The sequence below is a fragment of the Nycticebus coucang genome, chromosome 11 (genome assembly GCF_027406575.1).
Source record: "Nycticebus coucang isolate mNycCou1 chromosome 11, mNycCou1.pri, whole genome shotgun sequence".
NCBI lineage: Eukaryota > Metazoa > Chordata > Mammalia > Primates > Lorisidae > Nycticebus > Nycticebus coucang.
Genome location: NC_069790.1, coordinates 79,390,737 through 79,405,103, shown reverse-complemented (window position 1 = coordinate 79,405,103; position 14,367 = coordinate 79,390,737). Strand labels below are relative to the sequence as shown.

Below are 14,367 nucleotides of genomic sequence, written 5' to 3'. Positions count from 1 at the left end.
CCCATCATTCTGGTGTTTTGGACTCTGTCTCTATCACAGATGACATTTTGCTGTTGCTAACTCTGAAATGAACAGCTGGTGTTTGTGTGGAATTGGGGGAGAAGGAGAAACTGTGTCTCTCTTTTGATGGCTGAGAGAAATAATGAGCATCATACTTTCATGAGCACGACACGTTATCGGATGAGCAATGAGCTTTCACATGTGTGAAATCTTATTTAAGTCCCACCACTACCGTAAAAGGTCTGAAGTGTTATCCGTATTTTCACTGCTAAGTAACTCAGAGAAGTTAGAAAAGGCCTCTGATTTAACCCCTGGGCCTTCAGTACCTGACTCTTGTGACTTATGGCAACTTCCTGATGAAATAGGGGAAGTCTCCAGGGGATCAAATTTGTCTCTTTTTTAAAAAATAGGAGCCCAAGAGGACCAAAAATAAGCCCTTTCTGTCAACCAGACTGTTGGTTTCTTGTTTCTGATGGAATCAGATAAATTTCATTATTCTTCAAGTATGACGAGGGACATGTACTAAACACAACTCCTGAAGAAAGAGTATCTGTCTGGGATACTTTCAGCATTGTGCTCTCTGCAGCAACATTATAATTACTGGAAATTAAATACTGTGGAGGATACTGCCTTTTGTTGGCTACAAGCCTAGTTACCAAACCAGTAGCTAAAATCTGCCACCAGTTTTTCCTTGGCTTACTGTGTTGTGCTGATTTTTAACTTAAAGCTCAAAGATAGTCTCTACAAAATCCCCTTTTCCCCCAACCACACCTACACAAGAAAAAATAGACACTGAGGCACACACAGCGTGAAAGGCAGCAGCTTCTAAGGACAGTGTCTAAGTTATTTTCTAGCAGCAAGTCGGGCATTTGGGAGCTTGTGAACTTTTTGCAGGCCTCTGGGCAACCGTTTTAGAGTGCTGAGGCAGAAAATGCAAGTCTTTGGGGCAGGCAGCCACATGCAACCATAGGAAAGAAGGAAAGGAAGGAAAATTGGTTGGTAGAATGGGAGAGGGGAGCTTATGCTAAGGTGGAGATATCTATGTTGATGTTTTTCCAGGTTTCTTCTTCCTTCATATTACGTGCAGGCCAAAAAGGGCCCAGAAGTCAGAAAGACAATGGAAGCGCTAGGGAAGGGGCCAGGCTCTGTCCCCCTTGAGGCCCAGGAGGGCAAGTGGATAAAGCCTCTTCAGAGTCTAAGTAAAAACAACCAAAACACCTCCTAGGCTCCCTCCCCTTTCCCTCACTGGCTGTTTCCCATTATTTAAATCATACCTTCCCCATTTTCACTCTGCATATAAACTAATATGTTTACCTCCTATAATTATATGGCTTATTGGGTATATGCCTTATTTGGCAGATTTGAATGAATTCTGGCTATAATTGCCTATTTTAAAGTTCTTCTGAGTTACATAACTTTTGGGTTACCAGCTTTAGAAGAAGAAAATGAACTATAATATATTTAGCAGCTGTCTTGTCCTAAGCCTTGGGCCCAGTGCCTCAAACACTTTAACTTATTTAAAAGAAGAAATTATAGGCTGGATGCCATGGCTCACTCCGGTAATCCTAGCACTTTGGGAGGCTGAGGCGGGAGGATCTCTTGAGGCCAGGAGTTCAAGAACACGCTGAGCAAGATAGGAAGACCTCTCTGTCTCCACAAAAAGGTTAAATAATTAGTTGGGTGGGGTGGCTTTCACCTCTAATCCCAACTACTTGAGAGGCTGAGCTATGAGTTGAAGGGGAAAATGATATTTTTTTAAGCGACTATTATGAAAATTAAAATTAAAATGTTATCCAAAAGGAGCCAAGAAACTGGAAAAGGCCTAGGAGTTGGAGGCTGCAGTGAGCTCTGATAACACCACTGCATCTAGCCTGGATGATGGAGCAAGACCCTGTCTCAAAAACCAAAGACAAATAAACAACAACAAACTGGAAAGCAACCTCAATCTTTGGCTGACCTATATAATCTCTTCATCTCACCATGACTCAAAGGACAGAACAGCAGGGGATCATGGGACTACAAGTTCTGACAATTAAGTTCCCAAACTCATCCTAGAAAAAGTACTCCATACCTCATGACTATCAATATGGTCACCTTCCAAGTTCTCCCCTCGGGAAGCGAGGCACTGACAGCTTTGAAACAGTGGACCATTCAAATCAGTTTTAAAACTCTTTTTCTGGAAAGGCCATGGGAGCTGTTGCTGCATGGCACACAAAAAACACACAACAATGCAAACAAACAGGGCACAGCGAAACGCTGCCACACAACGACACAAACACAGCTGTGAAACACAGGTTATAAAACCTTACCAAGCGGTTTCTGCAGTGCTGCCAACGCGAGCACACGGTGTCAAGTTCAAAAACTTAATTTTCAGACCTTCTAAGACAACAGCTCTGAGGGCCATTCCAGAAAAAGAGTTCCAAAATCGCTTTGAAGGGTGGACTAGGCACTGGCCTTGGTGCCCAGCTGCCCAAGGAGAGTACTCAGAAGGTGACCACAGTGATATTCAGCAATGACGTATATAGCATTTTTTCTAGGATGGGTTCTCAAACTTAATTGTCAGGCCTCTTAAGTGCATAGATTTGGGGGTAAGATACATCTGGGTTCACATTTTAGCTTTTCCACTTACTGGCTGTGTGATCTTAGGAAAGGTTCTTAATCTTCCTGAATTTCAACTCTCTCACCTGTAGAATGAGAATAATCAGGCCTATTCACAGGATTTTTTTTTTTCTCACAGAGACTCCCTTAATCACCACAGCTAAAGTGCACTGGTGTCATCAGAGCTCATTGCAACTTCAAATTCCTGGGCTGACTTGATCCTCCTGACTCAGGCCCCCAAGTTCCTCGGACTACGGGTACGTGCCACCACACCCAGCTCATTTTCCTATTTTTTATAGAGACGAGGCTATTGCTCAGGTTCATCTTGAACTCCTAACCTCAAGCAATCCTCCACCTCAGCCTCCCAGAGCGCTGGGTTTATAGGGATGAGGCGCAGCACAGCACAGCCTATTCATAGAATGTTTTTGCAGATCAAATAACATCTGGAAAGCACCGTGTTCTTAATTCATAGAAGCATTCAGTGTATAGTGACTACAACGAAAGAAAGTGGCACGAGAAAGCTCAGGGCATGCGGTCCTGTTTATAGGAAATCTGGGTTTTATATTACTCACAACTGAACTCTCAGGACCACAGTCAATAGTCCAAATATAAGGCCAGCTAGTAAACCAAGGTCCAGCCCCAGAATGATGGACACCACACACGTAAACACCCAGATAACCTGGAAAAAATGGAAGAGGGAAGAATGATGTTAATTCATCAGGCACTATAATGTGATAGACTAAAAACAGCATCAATTATCCACATACAAATAATAGCTTTTAAAAAATATTGTGACTTCACTTGTTTCATATTTAAGTGGAAATAGAAATTGGCCTTCTCAATTAAGACCAACTCTCCCATTTTCTTTATTTTTAAAGAATTTAAAATGTTTTAAAATATATTTGCCTAGTTCAAAAGGGAATTTAACACAAAAGAGATATGGTGAAAACTTTTGCTCACAACCCTCTCCCTTCTCCACCCATTCCCAACCTTCCTCTCTGCCCATATCCGCTTTTATTTCTGTGTGTGTCTGTGCTTTCCCCCAGCATTTCTATTCTGGTCTCTTTTTGACTTAACAATTTGTCTTAGAGATCTTTCTATATCAATATGTAGGAAGTTTTCTCATTCTTTTTTATCAGTCGAGGTTTAAATTAGAGCAGAACTCTAAAGGATTTAGGTTTTGGTTTTTACAATGCCTCGGAATAGTTGCAAAGGTTACTTTAGTCAGAATTAAAATCAGCATGGGGGGTGGTGCCTGTGGCTCAAAGGGGTAGGGCGCCGGCCCCATATGCCGGAGGTGGTGGGTTCAAACCTGGCCCCGGCCAAAAACTGCAAAAGAAAATAATAATAATAAAAATGAAAATCAGCATGGGTTCTTACATTTTGTTTATGTGTTGTTTCATTTTTTTTATTTTATTTTACTTATTAATTTTGAGACAGAGTCTTACTCTGTTACTCAGGCAGTGATGCAGTGGTGTCCTGAGTAGCTGGGACTATAGGAATCTGCGACCATGCCTGTCTACTTTTTTCTGTTTTTCATAGAGATGGGGTCAAGGTCTTGCTTTTCCTCAATCTGGTCTTGAAATCTTGACTTCAAGTGATCTTCCTGCCTCAGCTTCCCAGAATGCTAGCATTATAGGTTTGAGCCTCTGTGCCCAACTGTATTTTGTTTGTCTTTCTAAACTAGGGTTTTTAAAAAAATGGTTGCTTTTTGGTTTTAGAAGGCCAAGGATATATAAATAAGCTTCGGGATTCTTGCTGGAAATGGATCTTTCTAGAGATACAGGATCTTCACAAAATCCAGTTCATGTGAAAGAACTTCATGGCTTTGTGTTAACCACATAATTCTAATTTCTGCTCTGGGATTCCCAATGTTCAAGTAAGATTTCGAAGGCAGGGGCCATGATGATATGGCAGAAAGCATGTAAGAACCAAACCTTATTTCATAGAAAAATGGGCAGTGGGCGGCGACTTACAGCATCAGTCTTATTCTGCCTCCACAGCCGGGGAACGTCACACACCTGCATAAACATCCCTTTCAGGTTGGCGATTACAACAGCTGCCAGGACTGACTGCCGAAGAGACAAGGCAGGCTGTGTTATTCGGGGGAATGGTTTTGCATGTGATGATTTTTAAATCTCCTGTTATTTCTCTGGTAGCAGAGTGGGGAAGGGAAGTTATGCAATCAGTGTGCAAGAAAGCAGGGTTATACCTTTTGCAAGGGTTCCAGAAGCTTCCCCAGGGCAACAATGGCAATCATGACAATCACAGCCGAGATAATGCCTGCAATCTGAAAGACATATACCTCCCGTGAGGAGGGTTCAACCTCCCTCAGGTCTCCCAGCTCACTGGGTGTATGAGAGCCTGTTCATAGTACATTTGCCCCCTTCTGCTCAATACTGTTGACAGAAATGAGAATTATTTGGTCAAATTCTATACAACAATAATGGCATGCACGCACATGCACACACACAAATACATACACTTATGGCAGAGAAATTAAAGAAACGTGGAGACTGCGCCTACTGAAGTAAAGCAGTGTGTCTTGACTTCATTTGGATATATCACACTCCTACCATTTGGTGTCAGTTCAGAAAGCCAACCTAGTTATTTGCCATGCCAGGAAACATGGACCACCCCCCTTTCCCAACCATAGGGATCATCAGAGGTCATTGATGAGGAAATAAATTCCTGGGAAATAAATTCTCCTGGTATGTAACCGATTCTTTGGCATTACTGAAGCAGCAGCTGTAATAGCAACTCTGATAACAGTTTATATTTGTAGCCCATGGTTCCCAGGAAGGCTCAGAGAAAATAAATGTACCCATCCTATTGCAAATGCCACATTGGCACATTGAGGTGGGACTATGTCTTCTGCTTCCTCTGACAGTTCCTCAGAGGCAGGCTCGGGGCTTTGTCACCCGGCAGCCCACAACAGTGGCTACAGAGCCATGGAGCAATAGCAGGGGTAAAAGGAAGCTTCAGGAACTTTACCTTGGCTGGCAAAAAAGCTTACTCCTAAGATCCATAAATAGTTAGGAGAGAGGCTGAGGGGGCGGGGACTATTCTCTGGTTTGATTAGGTGACCAGTGAATTCTTTGTTGAGACAGCTGGGGCAGGGCCAAGGTGAAGACTAGAAGCTCTGAAACAAAAGGAGACAGAAAGCAGGAAGCAGAGCCATCAGAGAGGAAGAAACTGCCTAGAGCAAGATGTCTGCGTTAGGGAGCCGAGCAGACACAGCAATTAGAAATAGAAATTAGAGAACTTAATTAGAAAGCATTCACTCCACCTGGCAAATCGATCATTTATGTTGGAATTATAGCTGGATCAGCCTGAAGCAATAGGTTGTATTGGATAACTACAAAGTTCACCCTTTTTATGCTCTTCTACCCCCACACCTGCAGGTTCCCTGTACACTGGTGAGCTTTTCACTCCCCTGACTAAGCACAGACGCTGATACTACACCTCCTTCCTGCCTCCTGCCCCCTTCCCCTACACCTTCCTTCTTTAACTTTCTTACTTGATTAACCAATATTTCCTGAGCCATTTGCATCTCACTGTGGGTGGAGGGCTCTGTGAATCAGTGAAGAATATGGAGATTTGGGGACAGGGATCACAGCCAGCCACCAGGAGAGTTGCCACCTACTTGCCAAATATGTGTAATGATAAGTCTCCATCAGTGGAGGCCAAGGCTAATTTGGTCACTATATGAAAATCTGTGAGGGATGAATTATTTGTACTTACTTTATAAGGCTGGTTTGTGAGAAACTCCAGCTTTCCTATTTATGAGCAGAATCAATTACTAGAAAATCAGTTATTCTTGAAGTATAGCATAATGAAAACTAGAGAGTAGTTTGAAATCAAAATTGCTTTTTTGGGAGTTCGTTGGAGTCAGATGGGGGTGAGAGAAAAATCAGGTTGTAATGTTAGTTTTTCTATAACCTGCACGTGCCGAGACCAGTTAATGTCCACAGTCCTCATTTTTCCATTCATTCATTCAGCAAATACACGCCGGTGCTTCTTCTGTGCTAGGTACAACATATGTATCATAGGTGCTAAGATGCTGTTCCTACCTTGAGGAGTGGAACAAGGAGCATTCACAAGTGTGTTCTAGGACTTAACACGTTTAATCCTCACAACATCCCTATGAGATGGATACAATTATTATTCCTAATTCATAGGAAATTGAGGCCCCAACATATGAGAAAACTCAAGAAGCCACACCAGAGGAGATCTGCCGGGCCATGAGATCAGGAGTTCTTGGATGTCAACCCAGGTACTTAGACTTTTAACCCCAGAACTTTAGTATACATTTCAGTAATTAAATATTGAGCCATTTCTACACTTGTTTCATTCTTCAATCCTGAAATCCTGGCATCTTTCATTCCTAAATATAATACACTCCAGTGTGTGCCCAGGGATGTTAGCTTACCAGAATACCCTTATTCCCACCACCCCCAACCCCCACAAGCCTGTGCCAAGGAGGTCACTTTACATGGGCATTCTTACTGCAGCGACCAGCCCATGCCTCGGAGCCTGGAGAACAGATGCCAGCAGTTCAGGATTTGCCTGCACCTACCCAAGGCCATTGCCCAGGCAAGCCTGTCAAGCTCTGTCTCAAATGAAGGCAGCAGAAACTCCTGCTGTTGACAGCTACAGCCTGGTATGGGCCACAGATCTCTGATTATGCTTCCTGGGACAGGTTGTATAATTTGAACTGCTTGTTGAGAGCTGGAAATGTCTGGGGTTTTTTTGTTTGTTTGTTTGTTTGGTTTTTCTTTTTTTTTTTTTTGAAGTTTTTGGCTGGGGCCGGGTTTGAACCCACCACCTCCAGTATTTGGGGCCACTGCCCTACTCCTTTGAGCCACAGGCACCACCCTGGAAATGTTTTTCAAAAAAATATTTTCTTTAAAAAAATCCTGACTATTAAAATTTTTGTTCAAGGGTGGCGCCTGTGGCTCAGTCGGTAAGCGCCGGCCCCATATACCGAGGGTGGCGGGTTCAAACCCGGCCCCGGCCAAACTGCAACCAAAAAATAGCCGGGCGTTGTGGCAGGCGCCTGTAGTCCCAGCTACTCGGGAGGCTGAGGCAAGAGAATCGCTTAAGCCCAGGAGTTGGAGGTTGCTGTGAGCTGTGTGAGGCCACGGCACTCTACCGAGGGCCATAAAGTGAGACTCTGTCTCTACAAAAAAAAAGAAAAAAAAAAATTTTTTGTTCAAAAGGAGCTAAGAAATTAGAAGAGGCCAATTCTTCCAAGTCTGTCACAAGATCCACTATAAATAGGAAAGGAGCATCCCGTGTACCATGGGGGCAATTAAAGCTCTCCTTGGGCAAGCCACTGTCGGACTTATTAGTTTTCTCATTCTCTTTTATACCTATCTGTAAGTGTCTCTACCTTCACCAAACCCATTCAAAGACACTGCGTGTGTGTTTTACACTGTGTTGTTGGGTTCGTTGTTCTCCTTTATAGTCTCAATATACTTTTTACTACAAAACAATAGTTCTTTCTGTGTTAGGAGGATAAAGCGCTCAGCAGACAGAAACAACTCCTGGGTCTGTCCCTTGCCCCAGAGCACTTGGTTTGGCAAATCTGACTGGGCGTCCAACTGGAAAGGGTGGCCTCTGAGAATGGCTCTTGAGCTTTCTGACTGTTGAAGGGGGAATATCCAGAGATTAACTGGGATGCTGTTTTTATGATCACCTTGTAAAGGCAGCAATGGAAAACCACATTTAAAAGGTAAGATTAAAATCACATTCAGAACTTTGAGGAAAAAAATCCTATTCAGGAAGAACTGCCAAAAGTTACAACAAAGATATTCTTGGCTAGTAAACTGGTGTTCTGTGGGACCAAAGGCCTCTCGAGGAAATTTCTGATCCTTGTAAAGGAAATGTAATCAGAGCTTTTCACTTTCCTGTAAATATAATAGCTCACAAAGCCATGAAGTGCCATACTAAGTCCTTTCTCTCCCCAGATAAGACTCTGATAAAAATCAGCATTCTTTGTCACTGATGCCTTATCCCTTGTTATTGACCTTGGAAAAGCAGGTAAGTGTAGCCATCTGCCAGGTGAGCAATGACACAAAGAGATGTGAGAATTGCTGTATCAGAAAAACATAAATGTCTTTTAAGAGGTTTTAGATGAGCAGGGGTGGAATAAGAAAGCCCAGGTGAATCAGATGGGGACACACAAGTTCCAAAGGCAAATTGTCCTGTTCAGATTTTGTGCAAGACTTTCTCAGCTGCCATTCCCCTGACTTGTTCTTTGAGACTGGTATCACCAAGCTGTTATTTCATACCTGTGTCTTTCCCCCCGTGCTCTCCTGGACAGCAGTGCGGGACAGGGCAGTGGTGGCCACAAAGCAAGAGAAGAATCCCGAGAAGATGTTGCTGATCCCGAAGGCAATGAATTCCTAAGGGAGAGACTGGATGACAGTGATGCTACAAATAGAATAATTGCAAGACCCTGGCTGAGTATTTAAGGAAGTACATTAAGAAAGCAAACTCCCAAACCCATCCTGCCTGTGGGTCCAATTTAATTTTTACCATGAAAGGTACCTGGTGGCCTGGCAAGACATCAGGAGTTTGAACTCCATGCGAGCTAAGAAAGGCCTCACTGCTCTCAGTAATTGTTAAGGTCGACAAGAATAGTAAAATACCTTTTCACTGCCCGGTGAGTGGGTCTGCTGTTCTCATGGAAAGTTTGAACACAGCTGTGAAGCCTATTATGACTAGCAGAACTATTATTCTGTGTGATTACTAATCACTCAGCTGCCGTAATAGCTACGCTGTGCTTTCAGAAACATACAGGTACAACACTTGCAATTTGTAAGCAGCGTGAAATCAGCTCACCTGGCAATGTATTGTGTGCCCACAAAAACTGCTTGTGTGTAGGTTTTGTTTTGTGTTGGTTTGGCTTTTTTGAGACAGAGTCTCACTCTGTTGCCCAGGCTAAAGTGCCACGGCCTCAGCCTAGCTCACAGCACCCTCAAACTCCTGGGCTCAAGTGATCCTCCTGCCTCAGCCTCTCCAGTAGCTGGGACTACAGGTGTCCACCACAATGCCCAGCTAATTTTTCTAGTTTTAGTAGAGACAAGGTCTCACTTCTGCTCAGGCTGGTCTTGAACTCCTGAGCTGAAGTGATCCATGTGCCTGAGCTGAAATGATCCATGAAACCTCCCAGAGTGCTGGGAGGATTAGAGGAGTGAGCCACCACACCTGGCCTTACTGCTTGTGTTTATTAATGGCACAGTGAACTGCCTCAATTTAAAGTGGTCACAACTATTATTAATGACGTTCGTTGCACTGTTTTGTCATTATTATAACTGCCATTAAACATAATTACCAGGAGACACTGGGTTACTTGAAGAATTATTCAGTATAATATGACATATTCAGACATAATATGTTAACTTTGAATGTTATTTATGACCTGACTGAATATGCTCTTTTAAAATTAGGAATACTTCAACTTAGTTCTTAAAATTTTGCAAAGTGATGCAACATGCATTCTCTAAATAACTTTGATTAGCAAGCACGAGAGGGAAACTAACCCGATAAGTACTGATGAAAGAACCCAACCTCTTCTGTAGCTGACACCAAAATCTTTTCCAGTTAAGGCCTATAAAACCAGTTCAGCAAAATGGTGACCATACCTGGTTCCCATCGATGGTGTAATCATATTTGGTGGCGTATACTTTTCCTACTGACACTGCAATAGCGTAAGCCACCACAGCAATGGAAAATGATGCGGCCAGCATCTCAGAGAACAGGCTTACAGACGGGAGTGCGGGAGGCAAAAACCTAGTGAGTTTTAAACGAAAAATGCTGTGATGATTTGACCGCAATTCTCTTTCCCACCTCTCCAAATGCTATCCCTACTCAGCCACGTTAGACATGAAAATACGCGGTCAAAGAGAACAAACAGCACAGGAGATACGTAAATAGTGGCATCTGCTTTTAAATGTTTTTTTTTTTTTTTTTTGAGACAGAGTCTTGCCCTGTCACTCACGCTAGAGTGCAGTGGCATTATCATAGCTCACTGCAACCTCCACCCCCTGGCCTCAAGCCATCCTCCCTCCCCTGCCTCACAGGGTGCGGGGTACAGGCGTGAGCCACCACACCTGGCCTGCTTTACAATTTTGAATCAGAAGTTGGTGCTACCTCACCAGCTGATTTCTTTGTCCGCTGTTTGAGAGCCTACATGTGCTGCCTCTTCTGTACCTCTGACATAAATAAATCTGTTGTTACTGATTCTTTAATATCATAAATTCTTGAATATCATCCATGCCATTTCACACGTTAGTGTTTCTCCTTACACAACTCCATCTTAAAGTTCTTGGATTTAAAAAGATATTCAAGCCATAAGATGAGATTTACTCTGTATGAAGAGATGTCAAGTCTGTTAAAGAGACAGATGCTTAAAAAGCTCAGTGGGAAATTCAGCTCCTAAGAGCCATAACATTTAAAATATTTTTGAGCCCCCAAAAGATTAAATTTATGTAATTAGAACAGTGCTCCACAGTGACTAAAATATCCTGATAATTGTGGAGTCAAATGGACTGCTGTTTGACTAAACCAGAGCTACTCTACAAAAGAGAAAGAAGTTAACCTACAAGTTTATACAAACTTGTATAAGTTTGTACAAGTTGTTCCAAATATGTAAATTTGAGGACTACCTTCATGAACCTGTATCTTGAAAACTATCCATATGGTGTCATTCTTGAAGTCCCAGCCACAAAAAAATCTCCCCGACCTACCTTACTTACGCCTGAAGTTCCAGTAATAGGAAACTACACATTTCTCCCGATAATTAGCAAGAAGTGGTAAAAATAACATAGAAATAAGATTCTTAGAGAAAACATAGACAAATTTAGACCTAGCAAGCATCCTGGGTACTGTTGAATCTACCTCTCTCATTTTTTTTGTTTGATTTTGAGACAGGGTCTCACTCTGTTACTCAGGCTAGAGTGCAGTGATGTTGGCATATCTCACTGCAACCTCAAACTCCTAGACTCAAGTGACCCTCCTGCCTTAGCCTCTAGAGTAGCTGTGACTATAGGTGCATGCCTAGCTTAAAAAAAAACATGTTTTGTAGGGTCTTGCTATGTTGCTTAGGCTGGTGTTGAACTCCTAGCCCCAAGTGATCCTCCCATGTTGGCCTCCCAAAGATTACCGTAGGGAGCTCCCGCACCCTGCCTCTCATTTTGTTGCTAAAGAAACTGAGACTGAGAAAAGCAAAGTGATTTGCTTGAGGTTATTTAGTAGGGTTTGGTAGGTCCAGGTATAAGTGTGAGCTATTAGATGATTTTCTACCTTAGATGATCTGTCTGGTTCTCTGCCCATATAGCCTTTCTGCACAGGTGAAGTTGATCTTCAGGCTCCTTTTCTCCAGTATCCCATCCTACCCCACAGGCAGGCTCTGAAGTGAACCCCATCCATAGACAGATAGGATGTTGGAAACCTGGATCCAGTACTTAAGCAACTCAGCATCATATCACTCACTAATTTGAATGTAACCTTGAACTACATTTCTTAAAACCAGGTTCCAGACTTGTTCCTGAGACTCAGACAACTCTATTTCAGGTAACTGGAGCTTGTCAGGTCCTGTGAAGAGCTTAGTTATGACACTAGCCTAATGGTGATTGCCTACCCAGTTGCCTAGTTCTGCAAATATTATGTGATCCCTGATTATCCAGGGTTACGAAGGGTAAAGTGCAAAGATTTAAAGTCAAAGGACCAGAATTGCCCTGCAAGTGACTTTGGATATGTTATTTAAGCCTACCAGAGTCTATGTTCTTCCACTATTAAGTAAGGACTATACACCCTTATCATAGTATCAGATGAGATATTACTTAAGTAATTTGTGCCCATACACATGGTAGGTGCTCAGTGTATGTTGGGAGAAGCTATGTGTGCTAAACTCCTGCCACACATTTGTACCATCTGGCCCTTGAGATTATTTGCCCCAAGCCAACTGAGGCCCTGACTGGACAACTTCTAATGACCTTCTAGCACCTTCCTTCCTGGACATAACTCTTTCCAAATGTTATGCTCACTCATCGGACCTGTTTGGGTCTAGCCAGCCCCATGAGACCTAATCATGAGAAAACTGAGAGCCCAAAGGGGAGTGTACGACACATCAGTTATCTGAAAAAATGAAGATGGGGAAGCCTGGAAGGCCCAGAAACCCACAAAGGAGAGTCAGCATGACAAACATTATGCCAAGTACATGTTTTACTCCACACTGGACCTTAGCAGGCTAAAGATCAGGTGCCTGAGAAGAAAGACGTGTTGTGACCAGCCCTCCTAAGAGTCTGCTGATTAAGACAACACCTTGACAGGAAAAGGAGAGACTCCTAGGGCGATGCTCAGATGCTGACTAGACAGGGAACATGGAGAAGTTGCATAATTGTGCGAGGAAAGGGCATGGAGCCACAGTTTGGGGCTGTCCAATGGGACCCCATTATTGGGACCGAGTGACCCTAACATACAGTCCTGGCCCTCGACAGGATAAAAGGAAGCTGCCCAGAAGCCTCGTGGGAGGATTGAGGCAGTGGGAAGCTCAAAGAGGGGCATGTCACAGTCTCTGGGTCCCTCTTCCTTTCACTGTGCTTGCCTTGTCCACTTTAATCCTCTGCTGTCCCTGCTCTTTTCCAATCTCTCCACACCACCCTATCTTTTTCAGGTTTATTAATATCATTAGAATTGTTCTGTGCTATCAAGTGCCATCAGGTAACAAAGACCTTTCTTGTGACTTATTCATAATGACACAGCCTTAAGTATTTTATCCTGTCATCATATGTTTCCTGAGAGCCTACTGTGAGATGGGTACTGTGTCAGGGAGACAGCTAAACAACATAAAGGGGGTCACTGTCCTCATAGAGGAGCCTATAATCCTTGGGGCGAGCCAGGTTAAGTTACCTGACCGGGTGGTCTGGCAAAGGATTCAACTTGATTAAACTCAGGGACAAGAGGCTTGAGAGCCATTCTCAGGAGGAGGGAAGCCAGGAAAGCTCTGTAGGGGGCCAAAAGGATACTGACGGGCAGCAAAAATGAGTTCCCCAAATCAACTGATGGAACATGGATTAAAGGGACACAGCATGTTCTATAACTTGTTACAAATTAGGAAGCCTGACAGAAGGGCTCATAATATATTATAATACTTGGGCGGTGCCTGTGGCTCAGTGGGTAGGGCGCCGGTCCCATATGCCGGAGGTGGCGGGTTCAAACCCAGCCCCGGCCAAAAAAAAAACCACACACACAAAAATATATATATATATTGTAATACTCGATATATACAGATAACAAAAGATGAATGTAAGTTGTTTTTGAGCACCTCTTGTAATTTCAGAAGTCAAATGTGATTGAGTATTACAAGTGTAATATAGTTTTCTTCTTAAATGGTGTACACATTTTTTTGGCACCCTCTGCATAGATGTAAATATATACATACACATAAATCTGGATATTTTAAAAATATATAAAGAACTATGTATATAAATATATAAAGAAATATGTATAAAATATATAAATAAATATGTTAAATATATACAATAACATATACAAATAACTAAAATATAGCTATTTATACCACAGAAAAGAGTCTCATGATTCTTTCAAAAAGGTAAGTTTGAGGAACATTATAATGTTATACGTAATATATATAAAAATACATATTCTACTTACCACAATTACTTCTATAGGAATAGATAGGAAGAGGGATGGGGATTTTGTGTTTAAATTGATCATTAAATTGAGTCCTATGTAGCC

At 42.6% G+C, this 14,367-nt stretch overlaps 1 protein-coding gene across 3 annotated transcripts in view; it reads right to left on the bottom strand.

Moving 5' to 3' along the window:
* SLC26A4 (solute carrier family 26 member 4) overlaps positions 1-14,367 on the bottom strand; it is a 54,551-nt gene that overhangs the window by 16,144 nt on the left and 24,040 nt on the right. For all 3 annotated transcript variants that reach the window (XM_053609258.1, XM_053609260.1, XM_053609261.1), the window contains exons 9-13: positions 10,251-10,398; positions 8,895-9,008; positions 4,811-4,888; positions 4,575-4,670; positions 3,171-3,277 (exon numbers count right to left, since the gene is read on the bottom strand). In XM_053609258.1, coding sequence (XP_053465233.1) covers positions 3,171-3,277; positions 4,575-4,670; positions 4,811-4,888; positions 8,895-9,008; positions 10,251-10,398 — 543 coding nt within the window. The remainder of the gene's footprint in view (positions 1-3,170; positions 3,278-4,574; positions 4,671-4,810; positions 4,889-8,894; positions 9,009-10,250; positions 10,399-14,367) is intronic.